The 13,520-nt window shown below is 58.5% G+C and overlaps 1 protein-coding gene across 1 annotated transcript in view; it reads right to left on the reverse strand.

The window, feature by feature from the left end:
• The window catches only part of atg7 (ATG7 autophagy related 7 homolog (S. cerevisiae)), a 91,215-nt gene that overhangs the window by 40,158 nt on the left and 37,537 nt on the right, over positions 1 to 13,520 (reverse strand). Inside the window, exon 16 of the mRNA XM_036984267.1 lies at positions 11,871 to 11,946. Coding sequence (XP_036840162.1) covers positions 11,871 to 11,946 — 76 coding nt within the window. The remainder of the gene's footprint in view (positions 1 to 11,870; positions 11,947 to 13,520) is intronic.

Consider the following 13,520-nt stretch of genomic DNA (forward strand, 5'->3'; position numbering starts at 1 on the left):
TCAACAACATGTGGAATAAATCAACGGGGGTTTGAATCTCTCTGAAGAATCTGTATATCATACCATCTCTGTTTGTGCCATTTAGCACACAGCACCACGGTGGGGTTGATCATTTGGTGTCAATTCAGTTTGTGGACTTGGAGCCAGGAGAGTGGTGGACACGTGTAGTTCTCTAGACAACCACAGGAGAGTGGTGGAGACGTGTCGTTCTCTAGACAACCACAGGAGAGTGGTGGAGACATGTAGTTCTCCAGACAACCACAGGAGAGTGGTGGACATGTGTAGTTCTCTAGACAACCACAGGAGAGTGGTGGAGACGTGTAGTTCTCCAGACAACCACAGGAGAGTGGTGGAGACGTGTAGTTCTCTAGACAACCACAGGAGAGTGGTGGACATGTGTAGTTCTCTAGACAACCACAGGAGAGTGGTGGAGACGTGTAGTTCTCTAGACAACCACAGGAGAGTGGTGGAGACGTGTAGTTCTCCAGACAACCACAGGAGAGTGGTGGACATGTGTAGTTCTCTAGACAACCACAGGAGAGTGGTGGAGACGTGTAGTTCTCTAGACAACCACAGGAGAGTGGTGGAGACGTGTAGTTCTCTAGACAACCTCAGGAGAGTGGTGGACATGTGTAGTTCTCTAGACAACCACAGGAGAGTGGTGGAGACGTGTAGTTCTCTAGACAACCACAGGAGAGTGGTGGAGACGTGTAGTTCTCTAGACAACCTCAGGAGAGTGGTGGACATGTGTAGTTCTCTAGACAACCACAGGAGAGTGGTGGAGACGTGTAGTTCTCTAGACAACCACAGGAGAGTGGTGGAGACGTGTAGTTCTCCAGACAACCACAGGAGAGTGGTGGACATGTGTAGTTCTCTAGACAACCACAGGAGAGTGGTGGAGACGTGTAGTTCTCCAGACAACCACAGGAGAGTGGTGGAGACGTGTAGTTCTCTAGACAACCACAGGAGAGTGGTGGACACGTGTAGTTCTCTAGACAACCACAGGAGAGTGGTGGACACGTGTAGTTCTCTAGACAACCACAGGAGAGTGGTGGAGACGTGTAGTTCTCTAGACAACCACAGGAGAGTGGTGGAGACGTGTAGTTCTCTAGACAACCACAGGAGAGTGGTGGAGACGTGTAGTTCTCTAGACAACCACAGGAGAGTGGTGGACACGTGTAGTTCTCTAGACAACCACACGAGAGTGGTGGAGACGTGTAGTTCTCTAGACAACCACACGAGAGTGGTGGACATGTGTAGTTCTCTAGACAACCACAGGAGAGTGGTGGAGACGTGTAGTTCTCCAGACAACCACAGGAGAGTGGTGGACACGTGTAGTTCTCCAGACAACCACAGGAGAGTGGTGGACACGTGTAGTTCTCCAGACAACCACAGGAGAGTGGTGGAGACGTGTAGTTCTCCAGACAACCACAGGAGAGCACTGTGTCCCTAACTATCTGTGTCCTAAACTCTCTTCCTCTGCAGCTCACTACCATCACAGTCAACAAACACACACTTTGTATTACTATCCTGGTGGAGACCAAAGAATTGATTCCCATTCAAAATCCTACGTTCCCTAAACCTTAATCCTAAATCTAATCCTAAAACTATACCTAGTCAGCATGTGCCTATGAACCAGAGTGATACTGTTAGCAGTGAGGCGGTGTGCCCTAGGAGGAAGTCCACTGTGTGCAGCTCACCCTGCAACAACATCAATAAGACAAGCAGACAGTCCCGCAGACAGAAGACACCAGTCCCCCTGTCCCGCAGACAGAAGACACCAGTCCCCCTGTCCCGCAGACAGAAGACACCAGTCCCCCTGTCCCGCAGACAGAAGACACCAGTCCCCCTGTCCCGCAGACAGAAGACACCAGTCCCTCTGTCCCGCAGACAGAAGACACCAGTCCCTCTGTCCCGCAGACAGAAGACACCAGTCCCTCTGTCCCGCAGACAGAAGACACCAGTCCCTCTGTCCCGCAGACAGAAGACACCAGTCCCTCTGTCCCGCAGACAGAAGACACCAGTCCCTCTGTCCCGCAGACAGAAGACACCAGTCCCTCTGTCCCGCAGACAGAAGACACCAGTCCCTCTGTCCCGCAGACAGAAGACACCAGTCCCTCTGTCCCGCAGACAGAAGACACCAGTCCCTCTGTCCCGCAGACAGAAGACACCAGTCCCTCTGTCCCGCAGACAGAAGACACCAGTCCCTCTGTCCCGCAGACAGAAGACACCAGTCCCTCTGTCCCGCAGACAGAAGACACCAGTCCCTCTGTCCCGCAGACAGAAGACACCAGTCCCTCTGTCCCGCAGACAGAAGACACCAGTCCCTCTGTCCCGCAGACAGAAGACACCAGTCCCTCTGTCCCGCAGACAGAAGACACCAGTCCCTCTGTCCCGCAGACAGAAGACACCAGTCCCTCTGTCCCGCAGACAGAAGACACCAGTCCCTCTGTCCCGCAGACAGAAGACACCAGTCCCTCTGTCCCGCAGACAGAAGACACCAGTCCCTCTGTCCCGCAGACAGAAGACACCAGTCCCTCTGTCCCGCAGACAGAAGACACCAGTCCCTCTGTCCCGCAGACAGAAGACACCAGTCCCTCTGTCCCGCAGACAGAAGACACCAGTCCCTCTGTCCCGCAGACAGAAGACACCAGTCCCTCTGTCCCGCAGACAGAAGACACCAGTCCCTCTGTCCCACAGACAGAAGACACCAGTCCCTCTGTCCCGCAGACAGAAGACACCAGTCCCTCTGTCCCGCAGACAGAAGACACCAGTCCCTCTGTCCCGCAGACAGAAGACACCAGTCCCTCTGTCCCGCAGACAGAAGACACCAGTCCCTCTGTCCCGCAGACAGAAGACACCAGTCCCTCTGTCCCGCAGACAGAACACACCAGTCCCTCTGTCCTGCAGACAGAAGACACCAGTCCCTCTGTCCTGCAGACAGAAGACACCAGTCCCTCTGTCCCGCAGACAGAAGACACCAGTCCCTCTGTCCCGCAGACAGAAGACACCAGTCCCTCTGTCCCGCAGACAGAAGACACCAGTCCCTCTGTCCCGCAGACAGAAGACACCAGTCCCTCTGTCCCGCAGACAGAAGACACCAGTCCCTCTGTCCCGCAGACAGAAGACACCAGTCCCTCTGTCCCGCAGACAGAAGACACCAGTCCCTCTGTCCCGCAGACAGAAGACACCAGTCCCTCTGTCCCGCAGACAGAAGACACCAGTCCCTCTGTCCCGCAGACAGAAGACACCAGTCCCTCTGTCCCGCAGACAGAAGACACCAGTCCCTCTGTCCCACAGACAGAAGACACCAGTCCCTCTGTCCCGCAGACAGAAGACACCAGTCCCTCTGTCCCGCAGACAGAAGACACCAGTCCCTCTGTCCCGCAGACAGAAGACACCAGTCCCTCTGTCCCGCAGACAGAAGACACCAGTCCCTCTGTCCCGCAGACAGAAGACACCAGTCCCTCTGTCCCGCAGACAGAACACACCAGTCCCTCTGTCCTGCAGACAGAAGACACCAGTCCCTCTGTCCTGCAGACAGAAGACACCAGTCCCTCATTTAAAGTGACAACTATGTGTTGCAGTGATGCTACTTATGACAGGAAGTGTAAGTAGGTATTTATTCAGTTCATGGCTCGGCATTAGGGAGACAAATTAGTTTCTCCGTCGCAGAATGTCCAAGAGCAGCAGTGTATCATTCTCTCCTCTCCTTTTCGCCTCTTAGAGGGGGACAAATTAGTCTGTCTGGCACAGGCTGTCGGAGGAGGTCTAAGAGGGGCAGCGACATATCATCACAGCCTAGTTTCCTGTTAACAGAGCCAGACTAGAGGCAGACTAGGAGGCAGCCTCTCTTGCAAGCCCTTCTCCTGGATGTTGAGCAGTGTAGTATACCGTGTGCTAGCCTAGCTTCTCCCCGTGCCTAGCTTCTCCCCCTGCCTAGCTTCTCCCCCTGCCTAGCTTCTCCCCCTGCCTAGCTTCTCCCCGTGCCTAGCTTCTCCCCGTGCCTAGCTTCTCCCCGTGCCTAGCGTCTCCCCCTGCCTAGCTTCTCCCCCTGCCTAGCTTCTCCCCCTGCCTAGCTTCTCCCCCTGCCTAGCTTCTGTAATTAGGCAAAATGGTAAAGAGGCACAGAATCCATTTTGTAAAGCTTTACATGAAATCAGTCATTTCCTATAGCGCATTGAATCAGTCATTTCCTGGCACATTGCTACAATTTCCTACAGAAGCAATCTCATCCATGTAGGAGAGGAATGGGGAATTAGGGAAAGAGGGAGGAGAGTGGAAGGTGTATGTGTGTGTGTGTGTGTGTGTGTGTGTGTGTGGTAGTGAGTGAGTGAGAGAGCGAGCGGGATGAATAGAGGGATAGAGAGAAGGGTGTTGTTATTCCATGTGACTGACCTGATGAGGGACGAGACCCAGGGAGGTTGGAGGGAGAGGGAGGGAGAGTTGACTGACCTGATGAGGGACGAGACCCAGGGAGGTTGGAGGGAGAGGGAGGGAGAGTTGACTGACCTGATGAGGGATGAGACCCAGGGAGGTTGGAGGGAGAGGGAGGGAGAGTTGACTGACCTGATGAGGGATGAGACCCAGGGAGGTTGGAGGGAGAGGGAGGGAGAGTTGACTGACCTGATGAGGGACGAGACCCAGGGAGGTTGGAGGGAGAGTTGACTGACCTGATGAGGGACGAGGCCCAGGGAGGTTGGAGGGAGAGGGAGGGAGGGAGAGTTGACTGACCTGATGAGGGATGAGACCCAGGGAGGTTGGAGGGAGAGGGAGGGAGAGTTGACTGACCTGATGAGGGACGAGACCCAGGGAGGTTGGAGGGAGAGGGAGAGGGAGGGGAGGGAGAGTTGACTGACCTGATGAGGGACGAGACCCAGGGAGGTTGGAGGGAGAGTTGACTGACCTGATGAGGGACGAGACCCAGGGAGGTTGGAGGGAGAGGGAGGGGGGAGGGAGAGTTGACTGACCTGATGAGAGACGAGACCCAGGGAGGTTGGAGGGAGAGGAGGGAGAGTTGACTGACCTGATGAGGGACGAGACCCAGGGAGTTTGGAGGGAGAGTTGACTGACCTGATGAGGGACGAGACCCAGGGAGGTTGGAGGGAGAGGGAGGGGGGAGGGAGAGTTGACTGACCTGATGAGGGATGAGACCCAGGGAGGTTGGAGGGAGAGGGAGGGAGAGTTGACTGACCTGATGAGGGACGAGACCCAGGGAGGTTGGAGGGAGAGTTGACTGACCTGATGAGGGACGAGACCCAGGGAGGTTGGAGGGAGAGGGAGGGGGGAGGGAGAGTTGACTGACCTGATGAGAGACGAGACCCAGGGAGGTTGGAGGGAGAGGGAGGGGAGGGAGAGTTGACTGACCTGATGAGGGACGAGACCCAGGGAGGTTGGAGGGAGAGTTGACTGACCTGATGAGGGACGACACCCAGGGAGGTTGGAGGGAGAGGGAGGGGGGAGGGAGAGTTGACTGACCTGATGAGGGACGAGACCCAGGGAGGTTGGAGGGAGAGGGAGGGAGAGTTGACTGACCTGATGAGGGACGAGACCCAGGGAGGTTGGAGGGAGAGGGAGGGAGAGTTGACTGACCTGATGAGGGACGAGATCCAGGGAGGTTGGAGGGAGAGGGAGGGGGGGAGGGAGAGTTGACTGACCTGATGAGAGACGAGACCCAGGGAGGTTGGAGGGAGAGGGAGGGGAGGGAGAGTTGACTGACCTGATGAGGGACGAGTCCCAGGGAGGTTGGAGGGAGAGGGAGGGAGAGTTGACTGACCTGATGAGGGACGAGACCCAGGGAGGTTGGAGGGAGATGGAGGTGAGGGAGGGAGAGTTGACTGACCTGATGAGAGACGAGACCCTAGGGAGGTTGGAGGGAGAGGGAGGGGAGGGAGAGTTGACTGACCTGATGAGGGACGAGACCCTAGGGAGGTTGGAGGGAGAGGGAGGGGAGGGAGAGTTGACTGACCTGATGAGGGATGAGACCCAGGGAGGTTGGAGGGAGAGTTGACTGACCTGATGAGGGACGAGACCCAGGGAGGTTGGAGGGAGAGGGAGGGGAGGGAGAGTTGACTGACCTGATGAGGGATGAGACCCAGGGAGGTTGGAGGGAGAGTTGACTGACCTGATGAGGGACGAGACCCAGGGAGGTTGGAGGGAGAGGGAGGGAGAGTTGACTGACCTGATGAGGGACGAGACCCAGGGAGGTTGGAGGGAGAGGGAGGGGAGGGAGAGTTGACTGACCTGATGAGGGACGAGACCCAGGGAGGTTGGAGGGAGAGGGAGGGAGAGTTGACTGACCTGATGAGAGACGAGACCCAGGGAGGTTGGAGGGAGAGGGAGGGGGGAGGGAGAGTTGACTGACCTGATGAGGGATGAGACCCAGGGAGGTTGGAGGGAGAGGGAGGGAGGGAGAGTTGACTGACCTGATGAGGGATGAGACCCAGGGAGGTTGGAGGGAGAGGGAGGGAGAGTTGACTGACCTGATGAGTGACGAGACCCAGGGAGGTTGGAGGGAGAGGGAGGGGGGGAGGGAGAGTTGACTGACCTGATGAGAGACGAGACCCAGGGAGGTTGGAGGGAGAGGGAGGGGAGGGAGAGTTGACTGACCTGATGAGGGACGAGACCCAGGGAGGTTGGAGGGAGAGGGAGGGAGAGTTGACTGACCTGATGAGTGACGAGACCCAGGGAGGTTGGAGGGAGAGGGAGGGAGAGTTGACTGACCTGATGAGAGACGAGACCCAGGGAGGTTGGAGGGAGAGGGAGGGGGGAGGGAGAGTTGACTGACCTGATGAGAGACGAGACCCAGGGAGGTTGGAGGGAGAGGGAGGGGGGAGGGAGAGTTGACTGACCTGATGAGGGACGAGACCCAGGGAGGTTGGAGGGAGAGGGAGGGGAGGGAGAGTTGACTGACCTGATGAGAGACGAGACCCAGGGAGGTTGGAGGGAGAGTTGACTGACCTGATGAGGGACGAGACCCAGGGAGGTTGGAGGGAGAGGGAGGGGGGAGGGAGAGTTGACTGACCTGATGAGAGACGAGACCCAGGGAGGTTGGAGGGAGAGGGAGGGGAGGGAGAGTTGACTGACCTGATGAGGGACGAGACCCAGGGAGGTTGGAGGGAGAGTTGACTGACCTGATGAGGGACGACACCCAGGGAGGTTGGAGGGAGAGGGAGGGGGGAGGGAGAGTTGACTGACCTGATGAGGGACGAGACCCAGGGAGGTTGGAGGGAGAGGGAGGGAGAGTTGACTGACCTGATGAGGGACGAGACCCAGGGAGGTTGGAGGGAGAGGGAGGGAGAGTTGACTGACCTGATGAGGGACGAGATCCAGGGAGGTTGGAGGGAGAGGGAGGGGGGGAGGGAGAGTTGACTGACCTGATGAGAGACGAGACCCAGGGAGGTTGGAGGGAGAGGGAGGGGAGGGAGAGTTGACTGACCTGATGAGGGACGAGTCCCAGGGAGGTTGGAGGGAGAGGGAGGGAGAGTTGACTGACCTGATGAGGGACGAGACCCAGGGAGGTTGGAGGGAGATGGAGGTGAGGGAGGGAGAGTTGACTGACCTGATGAGAGACGAGACCCTAGGGAGGTTGGAGGGAGAGGGAGGGGAGGGAGAGTTGACTGACCTGATGAGGGACGAGACCCTAGGGAGGTTGGAGGGAGAGGGAGGGGAGGGAGAGTTGACTGACCTGATGAGGGATGAGACCCAGGGAGGTTGGAGGGAGAGTTGACTGACCTGATGAGGGACGAGACCCAGGGAGGTTGGAGGGAGAGGGAGGGGAGGGAGAGTTGACTGACCTGATGAGGGATGAGACCCAGGGAGGTTGGAGGGAGAGTTGACTGACCTGATGAGGGACGAGACCCAGGGAGGTTGGAGGGAGAGGGAGGGAGAGTTGACTGACCTGATGAGGGACGAGACCCAGGGAGGTTGGAGGGAGAGGGAGGGGAGGGAGAGTTGACTGACCTGATGAGGGACGAGACCCAGGGAGGTTGGAGGGAGAGGGAGGGAGAGTTGACTGACCTGATGAGAGACGAGACCCAGGGAGGTTGGAGGGAGAGGGAGGGGGGAGGGAGAGTTGACTGACCTGATGAGGGATGAGACCCAGGGAGGTTGGAGGGAGAGGGAGGGGGGAGGGAGAGTTGACTGACCTGATGAGGGACGAGACCCAGGGAGGTTGGAGGGAGAGGGAGGGAGAGTTGACTGACCTGATGAGTGACGAGACCCAGGGAGGTTGGAGGGAGAGGGAGGGGGGGAGGGAGAGTTGACTGACCTGATGAGAGACGAGACCCAGGGAGGTTGGAGGGAGAGGGAGGGGAGGGAGAGTTGACTGACCTGATGAGGGACGAGACCCAGGGAGGTTGGAGGGAGAGGGAGGGAGAGTTGACTGACCTGATGAGTGACGAGACCCAGGGAGGTTGGAGGGAGAGGGAGGGAGAGTTGACTGACCTGATGAGAGACGAGACCCAGGGAGGTTGGAGGGAGAGGGAGGGGGGAGGGAGAGTTGACTGACCTGATGAGAGACGAGACCCAGGGAGGTTGGAGGGAGAGGGAGGGGGGAGGGAGAGTTGACTGACCTGATGAGGGACGAGACCCAGGGAGGTTGGAGGGAGAGGGAGGGGAGGGAGAGTTGACTGACCTGATGAGAGACGAGACCCTAGGGAGGTTGGAGGGAGAGGGAGGGAGAGTTGACTGACCTGATGAGGGACGAGACCCAGGGAGGTTGGAGGGAGAGGGAGGGGAGGGAGAGTTGACTGACCTGATGAGGGATGAGACCCAGGGAGGTTGGAGGGAGAGGGAGGGAGAGTTGACTGACCTGATGAGGGACGAGACCCAGGGAGGTTGGAGGGAGAGGGAGGGAGAGTTGACTGACCTGATGAGGGACGAGACCCAGGGAGGTTGGAGGGAGAGGGAGGGAGAGTTGACTGACCTGATGAGGGACGAGACCCAGGGAGGATTGAGGGAGAGGGAGGGAGAGTTGACTGACCTGATGAGGGACGAGACCCAGGGAGGTTGGAGGGAGAGGGAGGGGGAGGGAGAGTTGACTGACCTGATGAGAGACGAGACCCAGGGAGGTTGGAGGGAGAGGAGGGAGAGTTGACTGACCTGATGAGGGACGAGACCCAGGGAGGTTGGAGGGAGAGTTGACTGACCTGATGAGGGACGAGACCCAGGGAGGTTGGAGGGATAGGGAGGGGAGGGAGAGTTGACTGACCTGATGAGGGATGAGACCCAGGGAGGTTGGAGGGAGAGGGAGGGAGAGTTGACTGACCTGATGAGGGACGAGACCCAGGGAGGTTGGAGGGAGAGGGAGGGAGAGTTGACTGACCTGATGAAGGACGAGACCCAGGGAGGTTGGAGGGAGAGGGAGGGGGGAGGGAGAGTTGACTGACCTGATGAGAGACGAGACCCAGGGAGGTTGGAGGGAGAGGGAGGGAGAGTTGACTGACCTGATGAGGGACGAGACCCAGGGAGGTTGGAGGGAGAGTTGACTGACCTGATGAGGGACGAGACCCAGGGAGGTTGGAGGGAGAGGGAGGGGGGAGGGAGAGTTGACTGACCTGATGAGAGACGAGACCCAGGGAGGTTGGAGGGAGAGGAGGGAGAGTTGACTGACCTGATGAGGGACGAGACCCAGGGAGGTTGGAGGGAGAGTTGACTGACCTGATGAGGGACGAGACCCAGGGAGGTTGGAGGGATAGGGAGGGGAGGGAGAGTTGACTGACCTGATGAGGGATGAGACCCAGGGAGGTTGGAGGGAGAGGGAGGGAGAGTTGACTGACCTGATGAGGGACGAGACCCAGGGAGGTTGGAGGGAGAGGGAGGGAGAGTTGACTGACCTGATGAGGGACGAGACCCAGGGAGGTTGGAGGGAGAGGGAGGGGGAGGGAGAGTTGACTGACCTGATGAGAGACGAGACCCAGGGAGGTTGGAGGGAGAGGGAGGGGAGGGAGAGTTGACTGACCTGATGAGGGACGAGACCCAGGGAGGTTGGAGGGAGAGTTGACTGACCTGATGAGGGACGAGACCCAGGGAGGTTGGAGGGAGAGGGAGGGGGGAGGGAGAGTTGACTGACCTGATGAGGGACGAGACCCAGGGAGGTTGGAGGGAGAGGGAGGGGAGGGAGAGTTGACTGACCTGATGAGGGATGAGACCCAGGGAGGTTGGAGGGAGAGGGAGGGAGAGTTGACTGACCTGATGAGGGACGAGACCCAGGGAGGTTGGAGGGAGAGGGAGGGAGAGTTGACTGACCTGATGAGGGACGAGACCCAGGGAGGTTGGAGGGAGAGGGGGGGGAGGGAGAGGGAGTTGACTGACCTGATGAGAGACAAGACCCAGGGAGGTTGGAGGGAGAGGGAGGGGAGGGAGAGTTGACTGACCTGATGAGGGATGAGACCCAGGGAGGTTGGAGGGAGAGGGAGGGAGAGTTGACTGACCTGATGAGTGACGAGACCCAGGGAGGTTGGAGGGAGAGGGAGAGGGAGGGGAGGGAGAGTTGACTGACCTGATGAGAGACGAGACCCAGGGAGGTTGGAGGGGGAGGGAGGGAGAGTTGACTGACCTGATGAGGGACGAGACCCAGGGAGGTTGGAGGGAGAGGGAGGTGGGGAGGGAGAGTTGACTGACCTGATGAGGGACGAGACCCAGGGAGGTTGGAGGGAGGGGGGAGGGAGAGTTGACTGACCTGATGAGAGACGAGACCCTAGGGAGGTTGGAGGGAGAGGGAGGGGGAGGGAGAGGGATAGGAGGGAGAGTTGACTGACCTGATGAGAGACGAGACCCTAGGGAGGTTGGAGGGAGAGGGAGGGGGAGGGAGAGTTGACTGACCTGATGAGTGACGAGACCCAGGGAGGTTGGAGGGAGGGGGGAGGGAGAGTTGACTGACCTGATGAGTGACGAGACCCAGGGAGGTTGGAGGGAGAGGGAGGTGGGGAGGGAGAGTTGACTGACCTGATGAGGGACGAGACCCAGGGAGGTTGGAGGGAGAGGGAGGGGAGGGAGAGTTGACTGACCTGATGAGGGATGAGACCCAGGGAGGTTGGAGGGAGAGGGAGGGAGAGTTGACTGACCTGATGAGGGACGAGACCCAGGGAGGTTGGAGGGAGAGGGAGGGGAGGGAGAGTTGACTGACCTGATGAGGGATGAGACCCAGGGAGGTTGGAGGGAGAGGGAGGGAGAGTTGACTGACCTGATGAGGGACGAGACCCAGGGAGGTTGGAGGGAGAGGGAGAGGGAGGGGAGGGAGAGTTGACTGACCTGATGAGGGACGAGACCCAGGGAGATTGGAGGGAGAGGGAGGGAGAGTTGACTGACCTGATGAGGGACGAGACCCAGGGAGGTTGGAGGGAGAGGGAGGGGGGAGGGAGAGTTGACTGACCTGATGAGGGACGAGACCCAGGGAGGTTGGAGGGAGAGGTTGGAGGGGAGGGAGAGTTGACTGACCTGATGAGGGATGAGACCCAGGGAGGTTGGAGGGAGAGGGAGGGAGAGTTGACTGACCTGATGAGTGACGAGACCCAGGGAGGTTGGAGGGAGAGGGCGAGGGAGGGGAGGGAGAGTTGACTGACCTGATGAGAGACCCAGGGAGGTTGGAGGGGGAGGGAGGGAGAGTTGACTGACCTGATGAGGGATGAGACCCAGGGAGGTTGGAGGGAGTGGGAGGGGAGGGAGAGGGATGGGAGGGAGAGTTGACTGACCTGATGAGAGACGAGACCCAGGGAGTTTGGAGGGAGAGGGAGGGGAGGGAGAGTTGACTGACCTGATGAGAGACGAGACCCAGGGAGGTTGGAGGGAGAGGGAGGGGGGGGGGATTGGGAGAGAAAGGGAGGGAAGGAGGGGAGGGGGAGCGAAAGAGGGAGGGAGAGTTGACTTACCTGATGAGGGACGAGACCCAGGGAGGTTGGAGGTTCATTCATCCTGTCATCACTACTGCTGGCCACCGCATAACCTCTGGAGGAGAGAGAAGATAGAGAGAGGGGAGAGAAGATAGAGAGAGGGGAGAGAAGAGAGAGAGAGAGAGAGAGAGAGAGAGAGAGAGAGAGAGTGAGGGGTGGAGAGCGAGAGAAAGTGAGGGTGGAAAGAGATTGAGAAAGAGAGAGAAAGTGAGAGAATGGGAAGAGTGTGGGGAGAGGGAGAGAGAGAGAGGGTGATGGGGAGAGAGAGAAGATAGAGAGAGGAGAGAGAAGATAGAGAGAGTGAGGGGTGGAGAACGAGAGAAAGTGATGGTGGAAAGAGATGGAGAGAGAGAGAGAAAGTGAGAGAATGGGAACAGTGTGGGGAGAGGGAGAGAGAGAGAGGGTGATGGGGAGAGAGGGAGAGAGAGAGGGTGATGGGGAGAGAGGGAGAGAGAGAGGGTGATGGGGAGAGAGAGAGGGAGAGAGGGTGATGGGGAGAGAGAGAGGGAGAGAGGGTGATGGGGAGAGAGAGAGGGAGAGAGGGTGATGGGGAGAGAGAGAGGGAGAGAGGGTGATGGGGAGAGAGAGAGGGAGAGAGGGTGATGGGGAGAGAGAGAGGGAGAGAGGGTGATGGGGAGAGAGAGAGGGAGAGAGGGTGATGGGGAGAGAGAGAGAGAGAGGGTGATGGGGAGAGGGAGAGAGAGAGAGAGAGGGTGATGGGGAGAGAGAGAGAGAGAGAGGGTGATGGGGAGAGAGAGAGAGAGAGGGTGATGGGGAGAGAGAGAGAGAGAGAGAGAGAGAGAGAGAGAGAGAGAGAGAGAGAGAGAGACACACACAGACAGGGTCAGTACAGACAGAACTAAATATAGAACCATGAGCTGTCTACTTGAGTCTCTGTCACCACAGCACAGGGCTCACCAGCACACACACCAGATTCTAGCCATCAGAATGACTAGACAGGATAACATGTGGAGAAGAGGCTACTGCGGATAATGATGTTTAAAATCTGCTGTCTGTCTGCCTGTCTGTCTGTCTGTCTGTCTGTCTGTCTGTCTGTCTGTCTGTCTAAATCTGTTTTCCCCTTTACGAGCCACTTACTCAAATGCCTCTAGTCACCCCTCCACCCCTACCTCTAGTCACCCCTGCCTCTAGTCACCCCTCCACCCCTGCCTCTAGTCACCCCTCCACCCCTGCCTCTAGTCGCCTCTAGTCACCCCTCCACCCCTACCTCTAGTCACCCCTCCACCCCTGCCTCTAGTCACCCCTCCACCCCTGCCTCTAGTCACCCCTCCACCCCTGCCTCTAGTCACCCCTCCACCCCTGCCTCTAGTCACCGCTCCACCCCTGCCTCTAGTCACCGCTCCACCCCAGCCTCTAGTCACCGCTCCACCCCTGCCTCTAGTCACCGCTCCACCCCTGCTTCTATCCACCCCTGCCTCTAGTCACCGCTCCACCCCTGCCTCTAGTCACCGCTCCACCCCTGCCTCTATCCACCCCTGCCTCTAGTCACCGCTCCACCCCTGCCTCTAGTCACCGCTCCACCCCTGCCTCTAGTCACCGCTCCACCCCTGCCTCTAGTCACCGCTCCACCCCTGCCTCTATCCACCCCTGCCTCTAGTCACCGCTCCA

Source organism: Oncorhynchus mykiss, chromosome 7 (genome assembly GCF_013265735.2).
Source record: "Oncorhynchus mykiss isolate Arlee chromosome 7, USDA_OmykA_1.1, whole genome shotgun sequence".
NCBI lineage: Eukaryota > Metazoa > Chordata > Actinopteri > Salmoniformes > Salmonidae > Oncorhynchus > Oncorhynchus mykiss.